The 15,931-nt window shown below is 51.0% G+C and overlaps 2 protein-coding genes across 3 annotated transcripts in view; both read left to right on the plus strand.

The window, feature by feature from the left end:
- The first annotated feature begins 1,859 nt into the window (after nucleotides 1-1,859).
- ZC3H10 (zinc finger CCCH-type containing 10) lies at nucleotides 1,860-8,959 on the plus strand. Of its 2 annotated transcripts, XR_854603.3 has the most exons (6): nucleotides 1,860-1,966; nucleotides 2,081-2,105; nucleotides 2,500-2,522; nucleotides 2,802-3,702; nucleotides 4,472-4,535; nucleotides 6,311-6,325. XR_854603.3 is itself a non-coding variant. In XM_011220706.3 (3 exons), exon 3 carries the CDS (start codon nucleotides 6,062-6,064, stop codon nucleotides 7,367-7,369), a length of 1,308 nt encoding a protein of 435 aa, XP_011219008.1. In that variant the 5' UTR covers nucleotides 3,582-3,702; nucleotides 4,472-4,535; nucleotides 6,007-6,061; the 3' UTR covers nucleotides 7,370-8,959. The 2 variants fall into 2 exon arrangements, 1 of the variants encoding a protein (XP_011219008.1); XM_011220706.3 differs by lacking the exons at nucleotides 1,860-1,966; nucleotides 2,081-2,105; nucleotides 2,500-2,522 and having other exon boundaries at nucleotides 3,582-3,702; nucleotides 6,007-8,959.
- A 3,652-nt stretch (nucleotides 8,960-12,611) lies between these two features.
- ESYT1 (extended synaptotagmin 1) overlaps nucleotides 12,612-15,931 on the plus strand; it is a 13,324-nt gene continuing 10,004 nt past the window's right edge. The window contains exons 1-6 of the mRNA XM_034643450.1: nucleotides 12,612-13,205; nucleotides 14,766-14,807; nucleotides 14,980-15,114; nucleotides 15,238-15,311; nucleotides 15,437-15,509; nucleotides 15,671-15,760. Of these exons, the coding sequence (XP_034499341.1) occupies nucleotides 12,816-13,205; nucleotides 14,766-14,807; nucleotides 14,980-15,114; nucleotides 15,238-15,311; nucleotides 15,437-15,509; nucleotides 15,671-15,760 (804 nt within the window). The 5' untranslated portion in view covers nucleotides 12,612-12,815. The remainder of the gene's footprint in view (nucleotides 13,206-14,765; nucleotides 14,808-14,979; nucleotides 15,115-15,237; nucleotides 15,312-15,436; nucleotides 15,510-15,670; nucleotides 15,761-15,931) is intronic.

Here is a 15,931-nt window from a genome sequence, read left to right on the forward strand (position 1 = left end):
TGTGCCTTTGTATGCTGCTCTTATTTGATGGAGGTGGGGGAAATGTCAGTTGAAGTGATGGTCATTTGGAACTAGTTTTCTATATTGCCATATTCTGCCTTTCTAAAACAAGAAATACTGTGGGTTGGGGGCGCCTGGGTAGCGCAGTCGTTAAGCATCTGCCTTCGGCTCACTATTTTCCAGGGCCAGTCTGAGATGGGTGGGTCATTTATTAGACTCACATGTGAGGCATTGCTGACCTGGAGATCCTATAGTAAACAAAACTGAACATAGGTCCCTTCATAAGAGCTTATAGACTACAACTGACCCCTGAACAACACGAGGGCTAGGGGCACCAAAGTGCTAGCAGAGTTGGAAATCCATATATAACTTTTGACTCCCCAAAGCTTAATAGCCTACTTTTTTTTTTTTTTAAAGATTTTATTTATTTATTTGACAGAGATAGAGACAGCCAGCGAGAGAGGGAACACAAGCAGGGGGAGCGGGAGAGGAAGAAGCAGGCTCACAGCAGAGGAGCCTGACGTGGGGGCTCGATCCCATAACGCCGGGATCATGCCCTGAGCCGAAGGCAGACGCTTAACCGCTGTGCCACCCAGGCGCCCCTTAATAGCCTACTTTTAACCAGAAGCTGTAGGATAACAGTTAACACATTTCACATGTTACATGCATTATATACCCTATTACAGTAAGCTAGAGGAAGTAAAATCAGAGGAAGAGAAAATACATCTACCGTATTGTGTGTATATTGAAACTCCGCAGGTACATGTGTTAAAACACAAGTACGTGTGTACCCATGGCTGTCAAACCTGTGATGAAGTGTCAACTGCAGTGCGCAATCAACAGGTGAAATACTGGTGGACTTGATATAATGTTGCTGGGGCTTTTTGTTCCTGAAAATTTTTTATATTGATGGTGACAATACTAGACTACTTAAAAGCTTGGAATAAGGGCCGTCCATAAGTGTAAAACAAAACAAAAACCGTGTTTTTCCAGAGTTAAAAAGGTAAAGTATTACTGTATAAATTATTAAGAGAAACAACGAAAAAAGGGTGATCACAAAAAGCCTTACAGTTTCTTATTATAAAAGTAAAGCCAAGTCTGTACGGTATAGGGTTCTTTTTCATCTTTCCTAAGTCAAGTTTCATATAGCGAAATCTATGGGTATGTTAGTTCTAAGTGCTTCTGACCTGACCATATCGTGAGACCGGGAAGGTCTTTAACACCAAACATTCTCACTCTAGAGAAGACAGCTGATCTTGCTTCCTCTGTCCGTTGATTTGATCTTCACCCGTAGGTAGAGGGAGAATCACTCAAGTTTTCTGAACAAGATGCATTGTGGCCAGGAACCTTCTGACATTCAGCCTTAGGTATTGTGGGAAAGACGTAGTTGACAGGAAAAAAGCGTTTATCTAAATGACAAAGGTCTCTTTTTGTAGTATAATGGCTTTCTCGACTCACCACTTTACATCCTCCCACGTTCTGTAATCTTAGGACCTTCGTAAGTTCCGAGATAGAATCTCCCTACAGCAATTTAGAAAATAAACCAGTAAAACAAATTAGGAATTTTTGTTGAGCCCGCAACTATCCATAATAAAATGGAGGGCGTCCCCAGGAAACTGCAACTCCCATGAAGCAGTGAGAGGGAAGGCGGAAGTCGCTATAATTTGCTCGTCTGCACCTCTCGGTCCCACATTGGAAATATGTGCTCACGTTGAAATAATACAATGTCCTCATAATAAAATTGGAGAAGGGGAACCTTGTAACTCAAATTTAAAATGTTTCCAAGAGAACTTATAATTCAGTCACTTAGTCTGGCTCCTGAGGGGCTGAAAGCCATTGTTACTCTCCTTGGGCAGCCCCGCCCCTGGAGGGAAGAGTGAAACGGCGGAAGTGACGACACAGCTCCCTATTAAATAGCTGGAGGTGGGCCGGTGGCGCTCTCTCGGCCTTAGCGCCATCTTCTTGGGTGAGTGTAGTTGCTTCCTATGTTCGGATTTCGTGCACAATCCATTAACATCTGATCTCTGCACTTGACATCGTTGCGGCAAACTAACTGTAGCCTTTTTCTCTTTATCTGTAGAAACCTTTGCGCCATGAGAGCCAAGGTAAGCAGTCCCTGGGAGTAAGCTGAGGCAGTAGCGATTGGTGATGGGTGGGGGGACAGCCAGGCAAGGGAAGTCCGCCATGGTTCCCGAGCCTCTGGGTTCTCAGGGGTGCCCAAGGGCTAGTGGGGGAGGAAGGATAATTTGGAAAGAAGCAGAGGAGGTAGGTAAGTACTGTGGGTAGAGAGGGCGGGAGTAGAAAAACACGGGACTCAGGTTTATGTCGGCGGGTGAGGGTGAGAGTCCAAATTGATAGGGTTACCGCGACTGAGCTCTCACACTTGGTCAGGAACCTCCCAGGTTTTAAATAGTGCCCTTCACATCCCTGCCTAAACCTGTTAACTAAAGCTAATGATCTCTTGTTTTATTCACTGCCTCTGGTTATGATCGTTTGCAGTGGAGGAAGAAGCGGATGCGCAGGTATGTTGAGACTTGACCGGCCAAAACAGGAAGAGGGAAATGTAGCGTGCCTTGGACAAAACGTGGGAGGAACATTTGGTTTAGAAATCTAAAGAACTTTAAGTGAAAAACAGTTCTAAGTATTGGCTTTACTGGTCAGGGACTGAACACAAGATAATAGGACCGAAGTGCTTGTTCGTTTTGCCACCCCAGGTAGCAGATGCACATTTTTAAGATGGGAGGGAAAAGACTGAACTTGGGTGTGTGGGCAGGAGATGTATTCCCGTGTCTGCTTTTCAGGCTGAAGCGTAAAAGAAGAAAGATGAGGCAGAGGTCCAAGTAAACCGCTAGCTTGTGCACCCGTGGAGCCACAGGAGCAGAAATAAGGAAAGCCAGCGGCCAGGGACGCTGGTACCAGTTGTTGGACTGCATGCCTACTTTCTAGAGCTTGACTAAATGGATCTAGACCGTCCCATCGCCGTGTGATCTCAGCGACCACCTTTGAGAGACCCACCTTGTTCATACCAAAACAGTCCCTTTTGGTCCTTTGCCCTGCACCTGTGACTTTTGGGACTAATTCTGTTCTTATTTGTGGCTGAATATAACACGTGTACAATAAATCATCTCTTCTGCTGTCTTAGCTGAAGAAAAAAAAATGGTTTTGTCTGATACGTGGTTTTTATGGTTCCATTGGCTGGGGGTTCTGGATCAGTGCAGCAGGCGCTCTTGAATATCCCGTGCTGTAGAGTGTCAAGCACGCTACGTGGGCTACAGCCGGAGTGTGACTCTGGCGCCGGCCAACATCTGGTTCCCAGGTCCTCGGAACAGCTAGATAACTGGGTGGGCCTTCCCGTATTGGGTGTACTACACGGAAGGGGGCGCATTTCAAGGTGGTTCGCGACCAAAGTAGGGGCAAACGGCGATTCCGCTCCTACCCTTGTCTGGGCCTGCGTTGCTGAAAGTTCCCGCTGTTAGGCACCGACTGTATTGTTGGCTTGGGTTGCTATGGTGACGCGCAAAGCTTGCTGGGAACTTCCTGCGGCAAGCCGCACAAGTACTTTGCACACCATAGAGTAGTTCCGGGTCTAGTGGCTAGAGCGTCATTTCTTCCGCAGGAAGCGGAAGGGCGATAGGGTAGGCGGCTCTTTGTCGAAGCTAGAGGACCGGCAGGCGGCAGCAGCAACTACGGCGGCGGCGGCAGGTGAGGGAGGCGGGAGACTTAGGTGGAGGCCGCGCCCGGAGGGGAGGAGTCGGGGCCGGCCCAGCAGCTGGGCTCGGCCGGGCTACACAAGGCCCCCCAGGACCGAGCTGTTTCTTTCTCACGCCCCAGGGCCGAGCCCTTTTTCTGACTGACCCCGCTTCGCGAGCAAACGCCAGCTCCGTGACGTCACAGCCCTGCCCATCTCCGCAGCTTGATGTCACCTGGAGTCTCCCCTTCCCGCTTCACTTGTGCTCCCTTAGTGTCCTATTCGTCTAGTCCACGGCTGAGTGCCGGTCGCACTGCACAGAACCTGGCAAGCTAGAAGACTTGCTGTGGAAACTCCTAGGAGTTTACCCCCAAACTCTGGGGTGTTGCGAAGCGTCATAATCACCGCCTCCAAGTCTAATCAGCCTTCCCACTGCACTGTCAGTCGCTGCCCTTGCACGGCTCCCATTCGGAGTTAACTAACCGCAACCCTAGGCCGGGCTCTGATCCCCACATCTTCCTTCATCTTGAGGCCCCCGGTACCCCTCACCCTTTGTTCACCTGGCTGGTTTTCCAACCCATCCTCCTAGGCTCTCCAGATTAGTTCTATCTTTACTGACAACTTCTACCTTTGACAGGTGAAACTCAGCTTGAAGGAAATCTTGGAAGTGCTCAGAGCTCTTGCCATTTTGTCAAACTTCTTTATTGTAACCAACATCTTATAGTCCTCTGTTCTTACCCCTTCTCCCACCCAAGTCTCTGTTTGTTTTTTATTCCTGTTCAGAACCCAGCAGTGATGTGGAGGTGGAGACCCACAGGAGCCCCGGACTTCACCTGAGCTACCTCAGGTATTGAACTATCCTGGGAGAGTTGGGTGGGGAGGAGTATCATATCTGATTATCTGCCTCTGGTGGGATTTGCAACATGGTTCAGGCTTGGAGAGATAGTATTTATTTTTCACCAGGCCATTTCCCTTGTAGAAAAAGTTTGTATCTTCCTCTTTACCATTCTTTTTTCCTTGATTGTTTCTATTCTGGGACTACATCCCTTTGGAAGAAGAGGATCCCTCTTCTTTTACAGGTTCTCCTGTAATTCCGGGCTCTGATTTGGTTGGTTCATTTTAGGAAGCTCTGAAGGCAAATCAAGGCAATGGGGAAGGTGCTTGGGGGGAGATGAAGACCAAAGAAACCAGGGAAGATTTCCTTATACTCAAAGGGAAACAATATGAAGTTTTCCTATTTGAACAGCAGGGGGAGCCTAATCACTGCCTTAGAAAGGCTTATGAGGTCAGACACGTGGTGGCAGGGACTCCCAGGCTTCTTGGGGGTGGGGAGAGGGGAGGGCTAGAACCAGGGCAGTAGACTGACATTCCAGAGCTCTCTTGGGAAAGAGGAGACTTAAAAAGCTTTTATAGAGTCTATAAATAAAGAGGATTTTTATGGGGTGAGGAATGGTGTGGTTTGATGTCAGTGGGATCTTCTAATGGGGAATAGGAGGGGGGTGTAGAATGGGGAAGGAAAGGTCACTTGTTCCTGTGAAATTAACTCCTTCCTCCCACCTTGATCTTACCACAAATGGTTTTGTTCTTTGGAGGTCTGTAAGTGGAGATTCCAGCTGTAGAACTCTTACCTTGAATTGGAGTGGAGGGGGCCGACCACATGGGTTGAGAGCGGTAGTGAGATGGGAGAGAATACTAAAAAATGATAGGTTTAGGGACTGCCCTCAAGCTGGTGACACCAATCTCTTCACTTAGGATTTCCTGGGGTCTAGAGATCTGATATTTCACAGTGCCCTCACCTGAGATCCTATAGAAGAGGGGTTAAGGGAAGTTTTGTCTGCAGTTTCCCATTATCCAGAGCCCTAGTAAGCTCACCAGCCCATCTTGGCCACTTCCCAGTCTCCTCCTAACCAACTGAGACACTGAGACAGCAGTTTTAATTTCACTTCCTCGACTTTAATAAGGTCAGCTAGAAGGGGAAATAAAACCCAACACTATTTTCTCCTTGTACCCTCCTTGGCCTAACATCATTAGTGAGATGAGGTGGCTTCACCCCAGCTCCCTCCCTCCCTCCCTCCCTCCCTGCCTCCCCCATTAGCCAGGCTAGTGTGAATCATTCTGACCCAGACCAGGTGCGCAAGGGCCTGAGCGGGACTTCTGACAAGCCAGCCAGTCCAGCCAGAATTCTCATCCCTTAGATTTTCCATCTCCAAAGCCATTGCCCCTCTGGCCTGCCTCTTGCTGGACTGCCTGCTCTATAGCTGGGAAGAATGTGGCCTCTCTGGAAGATTCCTGTTTGACACAGTTCTCCTCTTTCCTAGTGGTCACCAAGGGTGGCAAGAAAAAGAAGAAAGCCCTGAGTTGGGGGGGACCAGGATGCCTGACCGGGACAGCTATGCCAACGGCACTGGGAGCAGCAGTGGAGGCCCTGGAGGCGGTGGCAGTGAGGAGGCCAGTGGGGCAGGGGCAGGCAGTGGCGGGGCCAGCTCAGATGCCATCTGTAGAGACTTCCTGAGGAATGTGTGCAAGCGAGGCAAGCGTTGCCGCTATCGCCATCCAGACATGAGTGAGGTATCCAACTTGGGGGTGAGCAAAAATGAGTTCATCTTCTGCCATGACTTCCAGAACAAGGAATGTAGCCGCCCAAACTGCCGATTCATCCACGGCTCCAAGGAGGATGAGGATGGTTATAAGAAGACAGGAGAGCTTCCCCCGCGGCTGAGGCAGAAAGTGGCAGCCGGCCTGGGCCTTTCACCCGCTGACCTGCCCAATGGCAAGGAGGAGGTCCCTATCTGCCGCGACTTTCTCAAGGGTGACTGCCAGAGAGGAGCCAAGTGCAAGTTCCGCCACCTGCAACGGGATTTTGAGTTTGATGCTCGGGGTGGAGGAGGCAGTGGTGGTGGTGGCTCAACAGGCCCCGTCCCCCCGGGACGACGTCATGACCTCTACGATATCTACGACCTCCCCGACAGGGGCTTTGAGGACCATGAGCCAGGCCCCAAGCGCCGGCGAGGTGGATGTTGCCCCCCAGATGGCCCCCATTTTGAATCCTATGAATATAGCCTGGCTCCACCCCGCGGGGTGGAGTGCAGACTGCTGGAGGAGGAGAATGCCATGCTCAGGAAGCGGGTGGAGGAGCTAAAGAAGCAGGTCAGCAACCTGCTGGCCACCAATGAGGTACTGCTGGAACAAAATGCCCAGTTCCGCAATCAGGCCAAGGTCATGACCCTGAGCTCGACTGCACCAGCGACGGAGCAGACTCTGGCCCCCACCGTGGGCACTGTCGCCACTTTTAACCATGGCATTGCCCAGACTCACACTACTCTCAGCAGCCAGGCTCTACAGCCTCGCCCCGTATCCCAGCAAGAACTGGTGGCCCCCACTGGAGCTCCAGCTGCTCCCCCAACTAATGCTGCACCTCCCGCTGCTCCACCACCCCCACCCCCACACTTGAACCCAGAGATCACACCATTGTCAGCTGCTCTGGCTCAAACAATTGCCCAGGGAATGGCACCCCCACCTGTCTCCATGGCTCCTGTGGCTGTATCTGTGGCTCCTGTGGCCCCTGTGGCTGTATCGATGGCCCAGCCCTTGGCAGGAATCACAATGAGCCACACCACCACTCCCATGGTGACTTACCCCATCGCTTCCCAGAGCATGCGTATCACAGCCATGCCACACTGATGGGGCTAATGGACACTCCCCTGGTATAGCCTCCCATGGCTGGGGTCGAGGGGCCCTTACCCACTCGCCTAGCCCTCCCAGGCCCTGTCTGAAGGGCTCACTCAAGAACTAGGACGAGAGACTACAAGGAGTTTGCTTCTGAGAAGGGGTTGGGCTGGTCTCTTTTCTCCCACCTCCCTTTTATGAGGGTCCTCTTGTCCATCTTCCTTCAAGCCTCACAGAGGGGTCTTGCATAGGTGCAGACTGAAGCCAGCATAGAGGAAGGACTGACCAAGGGGCTGTATATGCCCTGTTGGGAAGATGGGGACATCCTGGTCTTGTCCTCTCTTCTGCATAGCACAGGTTCCAGCACTGGCTTTGTAAGAAAAAAATACCCTGCCTAGAGGGAAAGCCAGGAAAGATTGGGAAGCGGGTGGTCAGAAAAGAAGGCCTGATAGGAGCCTTCAGACAACTGGGGGCCTAGTGGAGTTGGGACAATACAGGAACTGTTCCTGGGCCCATGGGAAGGTGGGGACCATAGTACTCCAGCCCAAAGACGAGGGGAGCATTCATTACCTTGGCTTGGCCTGGAGATCCGTAGGGCAGGGCCCACCACTTTCCAAAGAAATAAAAAAAGAATTATTTTTAACAAATGGAGGCAGTGAAAACTTGCTTAGATATTCTGTGTGGAAGATGGGAGCAGTAAATAGATCTCATGCCAAAATGGAGTGAAGACCCCACCCTCACATAGCTTGGGTAAGGTTGGGCTGAGGCCAGGTGAAGGGTAGGGACCCAGAACAAGACCAAATGGGGCTTTGTGGGGTGAAAGCATTGGAGCCACCTAGTCTGGTTTAAAAATAGTCCCATCTGTTTCTGGTTTCTATCTGCATGTACTATTCCCAGGATACCTTAGTAACCAGGGCTCCTGGGGTCATTTAGGGGGGCAGGTACTAAGGAGGGGTGGCTGTGCTGGGAAACAAGAATGGGATATGTATTGACAGATCCTTCCCTTATTCAAACAGTAGGGCAGGTGGCAGTTGCTCTCTGAGTTGTTGATGGCAGTTAATATCCCTCTTACCCCATCCCTTCCGCAGTTACAATGCCTTAAGCCTTCAAGGCTTGGGAGGTGCTGGGAAAAGGAAAGTTCTTCTTGGGACACGAGCCTCAGTGTTCATCTCTTCCCTCTGCCTCCAAATAGTACCACAGAGGTTTTAAATCCATTTAAGAGTCAGTAAGGCCAGGAGCCCCATAGCCAAACCTCAGTTCCTCCTCAGCTCATGGCTGACGTAGGGGAAACAACTCAGGTGTCTGACGGGACAGTGGACTTGGGGTAGAGAAAGTGATCCTGAGTTGTGCTTCCCCCATCGTATCTCCTGCTACCTCTTGCTTTCTTGTCTGGTTGATCACTCAGGTTACACCTGGGGTTGGAGATGGTGTGCTAAGTCAAGGCTGGCTATAAAAAAGAAATTTTTTTTTAAAAAATGGCCTAAAGACTAAAAGTGGGCAAATACTGAAATACTGTTTGTGGACTTTAGAAACCACACATTGATAAGCTTAATGTTGATTTTTCTGGCACAATTCTGGATTATTAAAAGAGATGGTTTATAAACATTTAGAGACAAATGTGGTCATAGATACCAACATGAGTTCATCCCAGCCAAATCCTGACTGTTTTCTCTGCCAAGTATCTCTAAAGAGGTAGATCTGGGAACCTGTAGACATGGTATGTTCTTTGTTAACATATGGCAGCTGAAGGCCACCAGGAATACACCTGTAGTCGGACAAGCTGGGCTCAATGCTCACTGCAGTGGTGGAGAAAGCGTGGCACATGGGACCCATGGTGTGTCCTAGCAAGGGGGGTACTAGAAAGGACTTTCAGGACTTGGACTTTGGTTAAGTGATTTGGGGGAAGGTACAAGGAAGTGGGGCTTGAATCTGGATTGGGTCCTGTCAGGGAAGCAGAGACACTAATGTGATTGGGTATCTTTAGCTTATCTAGGAAAAGGGCAGACTAGAGTGATGCTGAAATTGGTGACAAAGCAGCAGTCACTCATTAGCTGGGAGAGGGGGATGATTGCTATTTCATGATTTGCACACTGACCATATTTCATGTTTAAACAAAAATGTGAAGCGTGATCTTGTTTTTTGCCTCACTTCATCACCGTCACTGAGTGGCCTTGTGTGATGTTGGTGTTTTGTGAGATTGTGTCCAGTAGGAGAACACCATTTCCCAGTGGTGAGCCCAGCTCAGCCCCTAACAGATCCAAAGCCCCGCGGTGCCAGGCCAGTTCCCTGATGGCAGGGCTGCTGTCCTGCTGCTCACCTGCTAAGAAGATAAGAGAGTAATCACGGCTCAGTTAATAGTCGAGTTTGGTGGAATCAAAACTCAACATCTGTGCCTAGTAAATGTTGATTAGTGCATTTAGTTAGAGAAACTTCTAGTCTCTAGTGACATACCCAAGGGCTATGTTCTGTTTAAAAAAAAAAAAGGAAAAGAAAAACTTGTATAAAAATATGAAAAGCCCTATTATCAGCAGTAACACAAGAAAGTACCAAGTAATCCTGAAAGTGCTGTAATGTGGATTCACTGAATCCAAGAGGTCAGTTTGGATCAATTTGGATTGACCCTCCCCCTAAAAAATTGCTTGAGCCTGCCTGAGGAAGAGATGCAGAGATCTAGGTTAGCAGTAATTCACATGAAAACAACACAGGACTTCCAGTTGATTATAAAAAAAATTAAAGTCTCAGTCCTCCTAGTAGATCAATTCATAAATATTAAGAGCCTGCTATGTTCTAGGCGCCTTTTGAGGAGCTCCATAAGGGTAACAGAACTGTAGTAATGCATTGTAAATAGAGCAGTTCTACCATGTCTGAGTGGAACCACACCTAAACTGTGTGTTCTAAATGTAATTTTTAAAGAGCCCCATTGATAAACTAGTGGGGTAGCAGGGGGAAAAAAAACGGACAAGACTGAGGGGAGACCCAATAGATATCTTCAGTTGTTTGAAGGGCTCCCCAAAGGTTCATGTCTTGCTGCATAGGAGATAAACGGAGTTCTAGAAGAATAGCTAAGTACTTATTAATACAAGCCAAGGCACTGTGCTTGCACTTTACATGCATCACCTCATTGACACAATGGGTACTATTATCGAACCCGTTTTGTAGAGGAGAGAGCAGGCTTAACAAGAGTCAGCTGCCCAGGGTTCTGCAACTAGTAAGGAATGGAGCCAGGAGTTTATTCAGGCAGTCTGACTCCAGACTTGGCATAAAATTCTAATGATAGAACTGCTTTGCAGTAACTTTTGAGGAATAATAGAGGAAATTTCCTCAAATCCCGTTGTCCCTTCCATCTTGAAGAGAGGGCAGGAACTAGGTTACCACGTGTAACCCCAATGAAGTTTACATGTAGATGCAGGTTGCAAATCCGGAAAGTCTTGGTATTCTCCTCCCTTAGGTACTTCCTCTAACAAATGGCCAGGCTTTCCCCCGTTCCTGATTTACTGCTTATCACCACCAGGTGGCACCTGGGCAGCAGAATTGTCTCTGGGCAGGGACCCACCCTGTTTACTTGTTCTGGTGCCTGCATTGCAGCTGCTGATCCTGTGGCTTCTGGGCCCCAGCCGGGAAGAGACCTTCGTGAGGATGGACTTTTGTCTTCCAGAGACCGCCTTTAGTAGAAGGGTCTGATGATCGGGATGGGGTGAGAAAGTGGAGAAGCTTGGAAAGGAAACTCCGTGGGTCGCGCTCTCCACCCCATAACCTTAGTGACCTGCTCCTACCCTAGTGCTTGGCAAATTTCAGTTTACAGAGAGGTTTCCCTCTAAGGAGTCTCATCCATTTTCCTGCTATGGTTCTGTTTCATCAGTTGGTGAGCAGGTCACCCTTACCTCTTCCAAACTCCATGAGCTCCTTCCTACCTGCTTACTCTGAGAACATGGAAGATGGATGGACACAGGAGCTAGAAAGCCGTTCCCTGTGCAGTTCTGCACACTGAATGATGCACTCTAGATACTGTTAGCCTCAGGGAAGTAGAGAAGGGGAAGTGGGAACATTTAAGATTGAGGGGGTAAGGCTGAGCAGGGATAGGTTTTAAACAGTGAAACACAGTCTGATGAAATCTGTGCCCTGCAGAGGCAGATAATATTTATCAGCTGCAGATCCAGGCTCTCCCCACCAATCAACCCTACTTCCCGTGCTGCACCAAACAATAACACAACAAGCCCCACCCACACATCCTGCATTAAAAGATAATCATTTTATGACCAACTCTTCCCTCCTGGGCTTCCACTTTAGTTTCTAAGTCCCTGGGCAACACTCGTGAGTGCAGTTAACTAGTAACAGTAGTCATCACTATACCCTGCACTTCTCCCTTCCTAAACGTACACAGTACAACATGGAATTGCATTAGTTCTACATCTGACTCTATTCCAAACTTTCCTTCCAACTCAGGCAAATACAAAACGGAATTGCCTCATTACTCTCGATTTCTTATTTTAGTGTGAGAGCAGTTCCTCAGGGTCAGGAAATTCTTGGAAAATGTAATCACATCCGCTGCAGCTGAGGCGTCTCCCCTAACCCCCACCTTTTGGGAGACAATTTAATTTGTTCTCTATGATAGGAATAACTAAGTCTTGAAGATTTCTAAAAAATAATAATAAAGCCTCACTTCCTATTCAAGCCATTCGCTCTCTCTTTCTCTTCCCTGAAGGCTGGATAATCTCAACTCTGTAATTCTCGTATGTTCCAGTGTTTTCTACCGGCTGTCGTTGCACTGCACAAAGTAGAGAACGGGACTGGTAGACAGGGTCGGCCTTCGAACATTTTCGTTCCACCTGGGGAGTTCTCCTTTTCTAAGGACAGCCAGGGAAACACTGAAGGATAAGTAACATACTTAAGAGTGTGAAGACTAGGGAAAACTGACAAATGAACATGTTAGGAATCCCAGTCAAATCCTGCTAGACCGTCCAAATGGAGTGGATTGGTCTTCCGCAACCCCTTCACTTCGCTACCTCAAGTCCCTGTAAAACAGAGTAACTGGCGGTGCCGCTCAGCATGACGTCATACCTCAGGCTCGCCAATCCCATGTGGGGGAGCGCCTGGTCCGCCTCTCTTTAAATGGTATGCCACGCCTCCTTCTCTTTCTGACCAATCAAATGCCCCTCTTTAGCCTCTTCCCTCCTTTTCCCGCCGTCCCAGACCGCCCATATTGGCACGCCGGTCTAATCACGGAGGTCCTGCCTCTCCCTAACCTTACCGGCTCCGGGCGGAAGAGGGGCAGGGTTTCTATCTTTTGACCCCACCTTGGTCTGTGCAGCGCCGGCCAACCCGAGCCGTCAGATAGAGGGGGCGTGGCCTCAGGTCCCCTCCCCCAGTGTGGGGTTTACTGTTTGCAGGGGGCAGCTGGGCGCTAGACTGAGCCACCTCCAGCTGGTCCCTGGGTCGGGCGGGTCCTCCCAGAGGGGGCACGATGGAGCGCTCTCCTGGAGACGGCTCCAGTCCCAGCCTCGTGGACCAGCTCTCTGCTCCCTCCGACCCTCCTGACCAGCCCCCCGCTGCTCACACAAAGCCGGACCTGAGTTCTGGGAACCAACCTGCCGGCCCAGGCGCGGCGGGTGAGGCCCTGGCGCTGCTGACTTCGTTCGGGCGGCGGCTGCTGGTGCTACTGCCGGTGTACCTGGCCGGCGCAGTGGGACTCAGCGTGGGTTTCGTGCTCTTCGGCCTCGCCCTCTACCTGGGCTGGCGCCGGGTCCGCGAGGAGAAAGAACGGAGCCTTCGAGCAGCGCGGCAGCTCCTGGACGACGAGGAGCGGCTCACGGCGAAAACACTTTATATGAGCCATCGAGAGCTACCTGCCTGGGTGAGCGAACACCCTCAGTGCTGCATAGCCCCGGGCGTCTCCCTCCTGCCCTAAAGTCAGCTCCCCACCCTGGGACCATGGGAGGGAGACTCCTCTCTCGCCCCGCTAGCCGCCTGCCTGCTGGGACGCACCACTCTTGGGACCGAATAGCCACTCTCCCCCTCCCCCCCCCTTTCCGCGCGCCCAGATCCCGATCCTTCCACAGAATCAGGACTTCTTCCTCTGCTCCTGGGCAAGCAGTAAGAACAACTGCAGAGTCGGTCTCAGCCGTGGCTCTCCCTGCTAGCCATGCTGCTTGAGCGCTCCTCGCTTCTGGTGCCGCTCACGCCTTGCTGCTCCCGGACATCCCCGTTGCGGCTCAGAGGGTTCCCTCGTCTCTCCACTCTTCCTTGAGACTTTTTTTTGTTGTTGTTTTTTGCCTATTTAAGGCCATAAGGTTCTCCCTCTTCCCGCTCTTATCTCCGGGGACCCGCCGGGACCCAGCCCCAGGAGCACTGCCCAAGAGAGCCGCCGCCCCCGACCGACCCCCCGGCCCTCGCCTCCTAGCCCCAGGCAGTTGGGCCGCAGCGCAGCAGAGGCGGCTGTGGGACGAAGGGCGGGGGTGCGGGGGGGGGAGGGCAGTGCGACTGCTGCAGTGCCCGCTGCCCGCACTCCACCGCCCCTGGTCGGCCCCACCCTTTTCCGGACTGTGCGCTGCGCTTGCTCGGTTGGGACCTGGACCCTAGGTCTGCACCCCCTCACCTCCTGCCTTCTCTTCGGCCCGTTACCCGGCCCCTCCCTGCCTCCGCTCTCCTGTCCTTCCCAGCAGAGGTGCCAGCCTAGGGGGAGAATGGCAGAAGAGAGGAATCAAAGTTGACACTAGGCAGATAGGGCCATGCTGCGCAGGCCCGGGCCTGGAGAGGGGAAAGGGGGAGAGATCGTCCCAGGGGACGTGCAGCCCAGGCAGCAACTGTCTTTTTTCCTCCTCCTCCTCATCATGGAAAGCAGTCTTCTTCCTGAAGCAACTATCCCTCTTCCTCCCCCAGTGCAAAGCACAGGTGTCCTTCTTTCCCATAAAAGGAGTCACACTGATAAAAAGAAAGAAGAAAAAGGAGAAAAAACAACAACAAAAAACCCGGCTAGGGCCTAAATAGCTCTTCTGGCCCCTCCCTAACTCTAGGAGCTGCTTCCCTCTTCACCTTCTTGGTGTAGAAGACTAAGGCTGCAAAAAGGGACCAAGACTTCTCCAATCCCAGGATTTCCTCCTTAAACTCTGATTTGTCAGGCCCTCCCCCTCCCTCCCCCTCTGCTCCAGCAGCTGCTGTCATTTCACATCCCCCAGCTGTCCGCAAAGCACCTTTGTGTGGCCCACACCCGGGCAGGCCCCCTCGGCAGACCTCGCCACCCCCACACCGTGTGGCGGAGTGAATAGGACAGCCCAGCCCCTCCCCACCGAACCCTGGGGTGAGGGGGTTCTATCGCAGCGTGTCCCTTCCGTCTGTGGGGATGCCCCTCAGCCTCCTAGTAGGAAGCCACAGGTGGAGGTTGTGCTCACTCCTCTCTCCCCCTCCTCACCTCTAGGTCAGCTTTCCAGATGTTGAAAAGGCTGAGTGGCTAAATAAGGTGAGCGCTGATTGTCTATTTTTTCCTGAGCAGGGAATGGGGTTCGTTTCTCCAGCCAGACCCTGCCACACTTCAGGTCCAGCCCCTGTGCTGTCTGTGGGGAGGATTTTGAAGGAACTTGTCTTTAGGAGGAAAATGAGGCTCTCCTGTGACAGGTCCCCTCTCCTTCCAGATTGTGGCCCAGGTCTGGCCCTTCCTGGGCCAGTACATGGAGAAGCTTCTGGCAGAAACTGTGGCCCCAGCTGTTCGAGGCTCTAACACCCATCTGCAGACGTTCACATTTACACGGGTGGAACTGGGTGAAAAGGTGCGTGTGGAGGAAGGAAAGTAATGGGAGGAAGGAGACAGGGCAGGGGAGGTGGGTGGCCCAGAAGGGCTGAGATACTTCCCCTTTCCCTCTTCTCTCTCTTAAGAATTCATCTCTCCGCAGCCATTGCGCATTGTAGGCGTCAAGGTTCACCCTGGTCAGAGCAAAGAACAGATCCTCCTGGATTTGAACATCAGGTAATAGCGCTCATTCTTCCAGCTTCCCCTTCAACAGGATCCTGGTCACTCTGACCGCTTCACTCCCCCTCCCCCCATGTCAGCCTCATGCCAACCCTCTTCGTTCTCTCCCTTATCAACTGCAGCTATGTCGGTGATGTGCAAATTGATGTGGAAGTGAAGAAATATTTCTGCAAAGCAGGAGTCAAAGGCATGCAGGTGGGACAGATGTCAGGGCCCCCCCCCCCGTAATAGGGAGCCTTTGCCCTAAATTTCATGGGATATGGGGAAGTGGAAGTTTGGAAAAACCAAGGCTGGGGAAGTCTGGGTCAGAAAGAAGGCCTTTTGTGGAGAAATGCTCTGCTCTTCTCTTGCCCTAGCTACATGGTGTCTTACGGGTGATTCTTGAGCCACTCATGGGGGACCTTCCTATTGTGGGGGCTGTGTCGATGTTCTTCATCCGACGCCCGGTAAGGGAAAACATTGAGGGGGATGGGGAAGCAGGGAAAACAGAGAGGATGGGGAGGGAGAGGGTGGCCAGTCTGGCTTGGTGGGGGGGGGGGGGGAAAAAAAAAAAAAAAAAAAAAAAAAAAAAAAAAAAAAAAAAAAAAAAAAAAAAAAAAAAAAAAAAAAAAAAAAAA

The sequence above is a fragment of the Ailuropoda melanoleuca genome, chromosome 15, assembly GCF_002007445.2.
Source record: "Ailuropoda melanoleuca isolate Jingjing chromosome 15, ASM200744v2, whole genome shotgun sequence".
In the NCBI taxonomy this organism is placed as follows: Eukaryota; Metazoa; Chordata; class Mammalia; order Carnivora; family Ursidae; genus Ailuropoda; species Ailuropoda melanoleuca.

Bases quoted from the DNA above. Each gene is read 5' to 3' on its own strand.
- ZC3H10 (XM_011220706.3), top strand. From the start codon at position 6,062: ATGCCTGACCGGGACAGCTATGCCAACGGCACTGGGAGCAGCAGTGGA.